The following is a 12,083-nucleotide window of genomic DNA, read 5'->3' as shown; positions in this document are numbered from 1 at the left end:
CATCATTCTAGACTTAAATTAGTACGCTATGCCAAAATTCTTGTCAATCAAAAGATTTTCAGGGACTTTGGTGCACCATTTACCTAAAATCGGCCGAAACTATATAGGAGCTATATCTAAATCTAAACCGATTTTCACGAAACTTAGCACACATGATTCTAGACCTAATTCAGTAAATCTGAATTTATTCAAACAAACCTTCTCCTGCAAAATTTTTAATTTGAGGGTTACGTTTTTTTGGCGAATATGGCTCGATATAATTGTATAATTTCCATTAATATTCTCTATCCGAATTCGTAGTTATAGGACAACATTTTGAGGCATGAACATTTTTCTGTTAAGTCGACTGGAACAGCATTAACGGCACGTGTTGTATTATACATATGTATAATTACATAGCAACAAATTATGCCATATTTTGGATATGTCCAGATTTAAAACAGAAATATATGGTTCAGTAATAATATATTGCATTTAGAAGAACTGACCAAGAATTACACCAACATTTATTATGGTCTACATATCCTATATGTTTTTTGAAATTTTGTTTTTTTTTTAAGTGATTTATTGATCTTAAAAAACACATGCCACACGATTAGACTAAATTTCGTACGTAAAACGCCCATGTAATATCCCGTCTGGTAGCATTGTTAGTGTATTTACACTTAAACAAATTTAAGATTCCACAGTGGAAGATATGTTATCGTTTCACCCCTTAGACAATCTGTTATTTCATAGAAATTCATATTCTACATAGGCGCCGGAAATAATTTATCAGTCTTTTATTCGTATTTTCATGAATGGATTACCGTTTATTTTATCGTAAATGACCTTGAAAGTGTCGAAACTAGACCATAATTACATTTCCATGTCACATCAAACATCAATTGGCAGCCACACACATAAATATTATGCTACGCACATACGCAGCTCTAATAACTACGATTTCAACTACACCCACTACCCGTACCACCACCTGTCTGGCTATCGACAATTATCACTCCCATTCAATCGACCATCTATCGCATGCGTATCGAAGTTATGCATTTGGGTCACTTTTATGATTTGCTTACTTCATTCATTGAAATTTCTAACGAATCGGCCGGCCCATGGGAGTCAATTGAAATTTGAATCAGCTATCCTGACCACAGATATTGACCAAAAATGTCAAACGCAATTTTTGGGGTATTTAAATGCAATGATTTGACGAATTGAGTATCAGTCAAGTGCTTAACATCAAACAAAGCATAGAAATCGAAAAAGTTTAGTTTATTTGGGAACTAAAAGTGTAATTTTTATAATGAAGGTATGGACAAATATTCGAAGTTCGTTTTAAAGGATTTTAATAATTACTAAGCATTCTTCTAATTCCTTTAGGTATTTGCTTGTGTGTTAGCTCTTGCAGTGGCTTCGGCCCATGCCGGTCTTTTGCCTCACTTCGGTGATGGTCACATTGTAGATCATGGTGTTGTACACACCGGTGCCGATTTATTCCACGGTGATATTCACCACAACAATGGCATTCAAGTTGGTTATTCATATGATCTTCCCGTTGATACTCATCACACTGTCGACCACCATGCTGTCGTTGATCATCATGGTCTGGACCACCACACCGTTGTTGATCACCACGCCTTGGACCACCATGCCGTTGTAGATCATCACGCCTTGGATCATCATGCCGTCGTGGATCACCATGCCGTTGAACAACACCCCGTCTACCATCACGCTGATCATCACGCCACTTTGGATGTTGTAACCAACGATGCTGGTCATCATGGTGTTGCTGCTGCTGACGTTCAAAATTCCCCCGCCGACCAAGTCATCCAACACGAACCCATTCATCATGTTGAGCCCGTCCATCATGTAACCAATGTTGTCCATCACGAACCTCACCACTTCTTGCACTACACCAATCCCGTTGTCGATCATCATGTTGTGCACCAAAACCATCACATCGATGAACACCATCATGCCGCCGATTTGCACCACACTGAATTGCACCAGGGAGATGTTGCCCACCATGGAGATTTTGTACACCACGCCGATGTTGCTCATCACGGTGATTTTGTTCACCATGCTGATGTCCATCATGCCGATGTTCTCCACCACGGTGCTGATATCCACCATGCTGATGTCCTCCATCACGGTGTTGATGTTCATCATGCCGGTGTCCACCATGCCGATGTCCTCCATCATGCTGGTCTCCACCACACTGGTGTCCATCATACCGATGTTCACCATCACGATGACCTCCATCATCACGGTCATGATAATCATGCCGCTGTTGTCTATCATGCCAACGTACATGAACATGCTGCTCTGGTACATCACGTTAAACCCGTCTACCATCATCACAGCCATGGTGGTGTTGTTGTACGCAAAGTGTATCCCTCGAAATTCCATGGTCATTTCATTAGCAAAATTCCCAAAGTTAAGGTTCTTAAGAAGTTTTACTAGGCCAAAGAGTTGCTCAATGCATTTCATACGCATATAACCAAAACAACACATTTCCATGTTTTTAATTTCATTATTGTAAATTATTTAAAAAAATCATTCATCACGTTTTTCAATCAAATCCCGCCATTCAATTCTATAGGATAGAGATTTAGTGATGCCATGTTACAAAGTTCATAATAAATTTTATTTAAAAGAAAATATTTAAAAAACAAAATTATGTATTCGTTTACTTTATCTTATTAATATTAGTGATTATATGAGATGCATTGCATATTGTTGCTGCGATGACACAAAATTGCATTCTGAGTCAATTCGATGGCACCAATATACATATGTAATTCTGAAACAATAATACAAATTTTGAATATTTTTTTCCTACATGCGCTTAAACCCATTGTCGAAACACTTTTTTCACTCCGATAGAGACATCTACAAACAATGGTTTTTGAACTCCTCAACAGCATCCTGACATAAATTATTGACAACGCATTTCTGAATGATGTGCGTGAATAAGAAGTTGTTGGGCGCCATGTTTCGATCGGTCAAGATGGATTTAATTTGAAGAAAGATGGTAATTAAGAATTGACCGTACTACGATGCTCAAACAGAACAGTCGCCATTTGGGATACATAGCCGAGCGCAAAAGTCGACTTTTAGACTTTTGTGCTCGACTCAGACGAAAAAGTCGATTTGTAGACTTTTCGACTTTTGCCTTTGACTAAAAAATCGATTTTTCTGTCTTTCGAATTTGTCAAGCCTTTTCAAAATCGATTTTGACTTTTACCGACTAATACAAAATCGACAAAAAATTCGATACTTTTATATGAATTGTTGTCAACAATTTAGGGCAATTTGGTTAATAAACCAAAGGGTAATAAACCAAGTATTTATGCTGGAAATCGAAAGTCGATCTTGAAAAGTCTTAAGTCTACATCAGAAATCAAAAGTCAGTTTCGACTTTTAGATTTTTCAACACAAAAAGTCGTCTAGTCGAAGGTCGACAAATGAAAAGTATTGGCTAAGAAAAAGACGACCATTACAACTAACAATTTTCATTAATTTTTGAAATTTTCACCTAATAATTATACCCTTCACAACTATGTTGTCAGGGTATTATAGCTTTGTGCAGCCCCAAAAGTTTGTAACGCCGCGAAATATTGGTCCTAGACCCACCTTTAAGTATACCGATCGTCATATCTCGACTAGCTGAATCGATCTAGACATGTGTGTCCGTCCGTCCGTCTGTCCATTATAAATTGTAAACACGATACAGGCCACAGTTATGGATCAACCTTCACGAAATTTTACATGTAGGATGGGTTCTGGCCAATGAAGACCCCTATTGTTTTTGGAAAGGATCGGTTAATATCTAGGGGATGAAATGGACCAAATACTTATTTTTTGATCGCTCCAAAGGCCGCAATTATGGATCAAACATCGCGAATTTTTGCATGGAGAATGGGATTGGACCAAAGAATAAGAATGCCTGTTTTGATAAAGATCAGTCAATATTTAGCGGGTCAAATTGACCCTGACTTCTGTGTGAGAAATTACAAAATTTGTATTCTATAGCGTATGTATTTACTCCTGACGAACATAGACCCGAGAAGTTGATAGTATATCCTTTAAATTGATACCAATTATATTGTCGGATGTGCTATTACTCCAGTGAGGACGGAAATGTCGCGCTGATCGCTGTGAAATTGTAAAGGAAATTCCGACTATGGTCAAGGACGACTGGCCTAAAGTGACCAGTTTTTTATTTTATGGCGTAAAAATTCACTTCAAGACAAAAATGGAAAATATGCCAGGGTTAGAAAGTGGAGCAGCTGACCTATAATCGATCAAGGGGGTGCAAATATCACGAAATATTGCTCAGTTTCAGCATATAGAACCGCAGAAAGTTAGAGTTCCGTGGTAGTTGTGTAGGGTATCATATAGTCGGCTCTGTCCGTCTATACTGCTCCGCTCACTGGTTTTCATTGTATTTGGCTCGTCGCCAAAGATACATGCTGTGCCACCTTTGACTGTGTAGTAGTGTATTATGTCTTTATGCACATGTTTGTAACAAGTAAAATGCAAAGAGACATATTCATAGTTCATTTTTGGAATATGCATAGAATCACTTTCTGAATTGATTTATCCGTCCGTCCATGTATTCTCCTTCAGCAAAGTACAAGTCGCATTTATGATCAGAATTGGATGCAATTTTGTAAAGCTCGATGTGCACGCAATTTTTCATAGCGTATCAAATTGAGTCTATATTGACGTGTGTTCTATGAATATATATATATATATATATCCGTGTCCGAATTTATGTAAATGGTGCGCTGAACTCCTTAATTAGGCCCTTTATGTTGGGAAATACATCACCATAACATGTCATGCGACACCTTCTTGTTGCAACCCAATATTCTCTTAGTCATATTCTTCAATAGCATAGTTATAATATGACTATACAGCTCCGAATTGACGGTGACAGTTGATCCATAGACGTTTTCGAAGAAGTAGTGTCCAATCCTACCTTCGGACTAAAGATCAAGATAGAGATCGCAGAGAATACTGAAATTTTGCACAGGCATTGCTATTACTCCTAGGATCTTTGGTATTGCAAATGGGATATATCGGTCCACGTTTTGGTGTAGTCCCATATACCAATATTCGATATACTGGACACGTTTTCCAACCGAATTGGTTGTAATTTGGTGTTTTGGGTTGTCATTGAATTGCACATATCCGTAGTTTCAGGGTAGCCCCCAGTATTCGGTATACTAGGGAATTTGGACAGAGGGCTACCCTGAAACTCCCCGATATTCGGTTTTAGTAACTTTCGTAGACTTATAGTACGAATTTTCCCAAATCCAGCCTTAACGATGGTGTCTGTTCTGATTAAGATGTAATTCCCACATATTTTCGATACGAATGATCCAAAATTTGTCTGTACAGAATTAAGGGAACCCCACCCATTCTCGATTTTAATTTTTCAAGATTTTCAATGGGCTGGTAAATCAACACCAATGCTTGTTAAGGTTTGTAACTTTGCACATATATATTTGAAGACTTAAAAGAGAAGAAAAATAATTTGCAAAAAATTTTTGTTATTGTTTTGTTGTTGTTTTTTGTAATTAAAGAAAGCTCCTTATTTTTGATGGCGGGCATGATAACTCCTCACTGGAACAACGGAATCCGAAAATTCCAACGGTGTTAGAAAGAGTACATGACTGGCTCTCGTATGAACTAGGATTATTGACTAAAATTAACAAAATGACGGACCTTTGAAAAAATATTTTTGGAAAGTTGCCGATTTTTGACCAAAAACCTAGTTAAAAAATAAGGAAGATCTTCACCGATTGGCTTTATCCTAGTTCATACGATAGCTATACACTCACAGAGAAACGTGTAAATTTGGAACCGATCGGATTATTAGTCTTTGAGTTATCGTGCCCGCCATTCGCAAAAGAGAAAAACGCGTTTAAAGTTTGAGAAGCCCTTGAGCCGTCACTTGATGCTGACACAATAAATCGGCTATATTTTCAACAGTTCTTGAGATTTTCACTTTAAATTTTGTAGGAACATTCTTGAATTAGTATAGATTCGACTTAAATCAAAAAAAAAAAAAAAATTGACGCCGAGAATGGTTGGGGGTCCCCTTAAGATTAAATTTGGGATGACCTTTGTTATGTTTGATTTAAATAGATCAATATTTTACTGTAGATTGCAATATGAATTGTAAGAGCATTTCTTGTATATATCCAAAGTGATGATAATCGACTCCGTCCGACATTTGTTGTTTCCTTACTCTTTTTTGACATCCTGACAGTTATGTTGTATATCCCTGGATTTTCTTTTCATGAAAGTATAACATTTTGCACTAAAAACCATTTACTCAATATCATAATTGACTTATTTTTCGATATTCCTTTGGTGGAATGTTCAAAAACTTCGGCTCGACCTTTCTTACTTATTTAAAACGTATTTTCTTTATTTCGTGTGGATAATGTAAAACTATAAGTACAGTTTTTAAACTGAGTCATGTGAAAGATAATGAAATGTCAATATTAATTCAAGAAATTTACAGGTATTACATAATTTACACAATATTCTAATAACTATGGCATTTTCAATTATTGTTTTATGTTTTTCAATAAAGTTTTTTAATTACTTTAACTTTGCCAAAATCTTTTGCGAAATGGCCATAAACTTTCGAGGGATAAATTTTTGTAACTACGGCATCACTGTGATGATAGGTAGGCTTAACGTGATGAACAATAGCCGAATGTTTGTGAATATCGGCATGGTAAACAACAGCAGCGTGATTATTAACATCAGCATGATGAACAATACCAGCATGATCCAAAATACCATCATGGTGCAAAACATCTCCATGATGTAGGACAGCAGCATGATGAACATCACCGTGATGTACAACTTCGCCATTATGAGCCACATCACCGTGATGTAATTCACTGTGATGCAAATCGGCAGCATGATGATGTTCATCAATGTGGTGATTGTTGTGGATGACATGATGATCGACCACCGGATTGGTGTAGTGCAAGAAATGATGAGGTTCATGGTGAAGGACTTTGGTGACATGATGAACGGGTTCAACTTGATGAATAGGTTCATGTTGAATGACCTTGACAGCGGGCACGTTGCGTACATCCTCGGCAACTACACCATGATGGTTGTCGACAAAACCAATATCTGCAATGGCAGTCTGTTCGGCATGATGATAAACGGGATGTTGTTCAACGTGATGGGTGTCCACAACAAGCCCATGATGAATATCACCGCCATGATGAACCACAGCCTGATCAGCTTGAGGCCAGAATCCACCTTGAACAGAAGCTACGGCCAGTGCCAAAATGCATGTGAATACCTGGAGAATAAAATACGTCCATGAGATTTTTAAAAAATAAATCTATATTACAATCCTTACTTTCATTGTTAAATATACTAAAGTAAAATGCTTAAAAAATATTTCCACCTCTTTAACGTTAAATTCGAAACTGATACCTTTGAAAATAATGTTTTGTATTTTTATATCAAAGTAAATTGTCCCACCAATTGCAATTATGAATGCGTAACATATGACTCAAATTTTTGCACTACTTTATTTTACAATCAAATAAAAATAAATAATTTGTTGCAATGAATTTCAAACAGCTTTTATCTGTGTCATGTAACAAACAAATGGAAAGTCTGTCAAATGGATATACCCAGTTCAGGTGCAACATAAGGGAAAATAAAATTTCTTTAAAATGCATCAATTGACACCGAAATATAATGGTCTACGCAGTTGTTTATACAAGGAAAAAGAAACAACAATTTGAATACATATGAAACAAAGCTGTTGGGAGCCAAAAATATACATATATATTTTGAAAAGAATTTTAAATTTTTCTATACAATTTTTCAAGGTTAATGGGTGCTATATGTATATTTGGACGGATTTTTAGCAAATTTTACACACGTCCTATAAGATTCTATTGCGTTAACTGTGCTTAATCTTAAAAAACATTTTCCATTATGAGGTATTATGTTCGTATTCAATGAAAAATATAAATAGTTTATATAAATTGCCAGCATTTTATTTTATAATAATAAATAATAAGGTATTCCCTTAATAAGCAATGAGATATTCATGATAACAGAACCATAAACTTTTTTTATTTTGAAAGTGGTTTAAGTCCATTTTAGATTTTTGTACACATCTTGGATTACTATTAACAATATTTTTGATACAAATCAAAGACAAACCCTTAAATACCTCAGTACAATAAAAAATTGCCTTGAACCACTTTCAAAATAAACGACTCAAATGTTCCACAACTAATTCACAAAGTTGCTGCCCTATGTTCTCACGACCGTACATTTTACGTTGTGCTAAATCAAGAATGGAAAAGTGGCTAATCAGAACATCTCGATGGTCAGAAGAGGAGCAATGATTTCGTTGCGTAGCATGTAGTCATTTTCAAAAAAGTAAGGTCTAATAACGCCGCCGGACTATAAACTATGCAAAATAGTCAAATATTTAGTATGGAGAAGCTTCTTAACAATTGCACTTGGTTTCGCCAATCCTCTATGAAAATCATAGAAATACGATTTAATATAAGTTTATGGGATATCGAATTTCAAATAACGGCACAATCCTGGGTCTTCTTCAATACTTCGCACTACAGCAGCAATATTTTCAGTCAGTCGATACCCACAGCTCGAATTTTTAAATTGATTCTTGTATAGGGATTCGACAATGTGCTTCATGACGACTTCAGATTTGTCAAATGTAATTTCAATATGTTTATACCCTCATAAGAGTAATATTCTTGATCAGAAAAAACTCGATGTCGATTTATGCGTGTCGTCTGTTCAGGATAGCCATGATATAACGGTTACACCCTACACAACTACCTTGTAAGGGTATTATAAATTTGTATGGCCCTAAAATTTTACAAAATCAGGAAATATTGGTTCCGCATCAATTTTTATACCCTTTACCACACTATGGTACAGGGTATTATGTCTTTTTGAATATGTTTGTAACAGGTAAAAGGAATCGAGATAGACCTATGGTTCCTTTTAAGAATAATCATAGAATGAGTCGATTTATGCATGTCCGTCCGTCCGTCTGTTGATGTTAAATTGTAAACAAAGTACAGGTCGCATTTTTGATTCTACTTGGATGAAATTTGGCACAGCTCATTCATTTTGCCCAAGGATGAACCATATTTGGAAAAATCGGTTGAGATTTATATCTAAATCTCAACCTATTTTTCCCATATATATTTTCATCCGATCTTATGTAAATGGTGCACTAAAGTCCCATATATCTTTTGATTTGCACGAAAATTGGCATATTGTACTGAATTGCGTCTATAATAATGTGTGTTAAGTTTCATGAAAATCGGTTCAGATTTATATATAGCTCATAAATATATTTTCGTCCGATTTATGGTAATTGGTGCACTAAAGTCGCTATTTATATTTCGATTTGCAAGAATTTTGGTATAGCGAACTAAATTAAGTCTGGAATGATGTATGCTAAGTTTCGTGAAAATCTGTTTAGATTTACATACACCTCATATATATATATATATATATATATTTTCGTCCGATTTTAAGTAAATGGTGCACTAAAGATCCATAGCTACGCCTCTTGACACAACGTACTGCAGTTAATATAAATTAATTTCTGGCAAGTTTCCTTGAAATCGGTTCAGATATAGATATAGCATAGCTTCCATATATAATTTCGATCTATTCATGTTAATTGTACACCAAGTAATCTATTGATGTCTAAATTTTAAGCCGTGCATTATACCAAATAGCGTGTGCCAAGTTTGCTTTAAATGTGTAGGGATTGGTGTTAGTCGGTTTAGATATAGATAAAGATCACATATTTAAGTTCGATCAATTTAATGTTAATGTTCCTTCAAAAAGGCGACGTCTGTTAGGATACATATGTAGAATATACCCAAAGTGGTGAAGGGTATCATATAGTCGGTCCAGTCCGACTTTTCTACTTTCCTTACTGGTTTAGTATACCGATCGTCATATCTTCTCTATCTGAGTCGATCTATGTGTGTCAGTCCGTCCATCTGTAAATTTGTAAACAAAATACAATACATACGAAATGTTGCATATAGATTCGGTTACGGACATCTATTCGTTTTGATAACGATCTATTAATATTTAATGGACCTTGGTAAACCTTTTAATTTATACCAATTATAGGTATGTATGAACTCGGATGTTAGCGTGCTGTGTGGACGACTAAAGCCAATGGTCAATAACATTATTGGACCATACCAATGCGGCTTCAGGCCTGGAAAATACAACATTGATCAGATTTCCCATCTGCGCCAAATCTTGAAAAACACATCGAAACATTCCACCTATTCATCGACTATAAAGCCGCATTCGACAGCTACCTATCCGTTCAAAGGTGTTTAAAGTCATGTCTGCGTTTTACATTCCTGCAAAATTAATACGGCTATGCAGGATAACTTTAACTGGTACAATGTCAACAATTCAAGTAGGAAAGCACCTCTCGGAGCCTTTAAATACCGAACTAGGATTGAAATTCTGGGGAGAATCGTGTTGGCCAACAGATGCCATTATGATCTAAGTAAGCAATTCAGAAACAAGGCCACGTCTCACCAGACCAAACACACACTCTACAAGATGCTGATACTACCCGTGCTGTTGTATGGATCTTAAGCACGGATACTAGCGCAAGCAGATGAGGCAGCTCTTGGTGTATTTGAGAGAAAAATTCTCCGGAAGATATATTGGCCGAAGATGCACGAGCTCAAATGGCATACCATAATCGAACCTACTGATGGTTCAGGCAGAAGGTGATGGCCACGAATTAGTTGGGAAGATCAAGTGGAAGACAACATTGCCGAATATGGTCTTTCAAATTGGAAGTACTGATTAAAAGACCGACGCGACTGGAAATCTTCTTTATGCTCGGCTTACGGAACAAATGTTCTTTCACAAACAATATGCGTAAAAAGAGTTTTATTTTCTGACGGAAAAAATAAAACTCCTGAAATGATTTTTATTTTTGACGGAAAAAAATAAAACTCCTCAAATAGTTTTTATTTTTGGAGGACCTCCCCCAATGCATGTTAAGTTTTGTATCTTTACACATATATATAATTGAAGATTTAAAATAGAAGAAAAAAATTGCAAAGTGTGGTTGTTGTTTTTTTGTTGTTATTGTAGCAACAGAATACATGTTGTTTTGTCATGCATCGTCTGGTTCTGCATCCTCTACCTCCAAATTCAGGAAAGCTGCAACTTCAGCGGGCTGCGCCCAAAGAGAATTTGGCGATAGGTGAGTAGGCTTAGCTGGGCAATTGAAGAGGTGCAACGTGTCGTGTGGTTCTAGTCCACATGCCGGACATGTGTTAGGTATCGATCCGTCAATTCTTGCCCAATATGAATTGAGGCGGTTGCACCATCCTGATCTTAGTTGAGCTAAGACTACTCGTGTTTGCCTTGGCAGCTGCTTCTCCTCAGCTGCTATGGATGGGGGGTGGTCTCCAATTATGGTATTCACTCTATATTGCTCTACTGCTTGAGCGACTGCATCCGTGTGATTACCATTCAGACCTGCTTGATAGGCCTCTTGATCTAGGGGTTCACGCTTGTACCTTTGGACCTCTCTCTCTAGATCATGAAGATCTTTCCTGACGTGCCGGGTGGGGGAGTCCTGTCCATAAGGCTATGGCAGGGATGTTCCTGACGATAACACCCAAGCAGGTACTGCATCGACAACATATAGTTGTGACGATGGACGGGTAAGATCTTCGTCTCCTCATGAAGATGGTCCACTGGAGTCATGAGGAGACACCCTGTTGCAGTTCTCAGGGCAGCGTTCTGGCAGGTCTGAATATTCTTCCACTGCGTATCACTGACATTCGCGAACCACACTGGCGCCGCATAGCTTACCACTGACCGGCCTATTGCTTTATAAGAGGTCAACAAGGTTTCTTTGTCAGCGCCCCAAGTGCTGCCGGCTAGCGACTTGAGGACCTTGTTCCTACTTCTCAGCTTATCGCATAAAGCAGTGGCATGCGCGGACGACTTGAAAAGGCTGTCGAACGTTACTC

The 12,083-nt window shown here is 37.1% G+C and overlaps 2 protein-coding genes across 2 annotated transcripts; one reads left to right on the top strand and one right to left on the bottom strand.

Moving 5' to 3' along the window:
* Positions 1–1,300: 1,300 nt before the first annotated feature.
* Positions 1,301–2,460, top strand: LOC133329294 (histidine-rich protein PFHRP-II-like). The gene is made up of 3 exons (XM_061537784.1): positions 1,301–1,306; positions 1,378–2,021; positions 2,223–2,460. Exons 1-3 carry the CDS (start codon positions 1,301–1,303, stop codon positions 2,458–2,460), a joined length of 888 nt encoding a protein of 295 aa, XP_061393768.1.
* Positions 2,461–6,601: 4,141 nt separating this feature from the next.
* Positions 6,602–7,408, bottom strand: LOC133329295 (histidine-rich protein PFHRP-II-like). The gene is made up of 2 exons (XM_061537785.1): positions 7,403–7,408; positions 6,602–7,342 (listed from the first exon to the last, which is right to left on the bottom strand). The coding sequence occupies exons 1-2, from the start codon at positions 7,406–7,408 to the stop codon at positions 6,602–6,604; spliced, it is 747 nt and encodes a 248-aa protein (XP_061393769.1).
* Between the last annotated feature and the right edge of the window lie 4,675 nt (positions 7,409–12,083).

The sequence above is a fragment of the Musca vetustissima genome, unplaced genomic scaffold (genome assembly GCF_032173495.1).
Source record: "Musca vetustissima isolate MV318-11 ecotype Yass unplaced genomic scaffold, APGP_CSIRO_Mvet_v1 utg196952, whole genome shotgun sequence".
Classification (NCBI taxonomy): Eukaryota; Metazoa; Arthropoda; class Insecta; order Diptera; family Muscidae; genus Musca; species Musca vetustissima.
The sequence above is the reverse complement of the archived record's forward strand: the minus strand, read 5'-3'. Positions and strand labels throughout refer to the sequence as shown.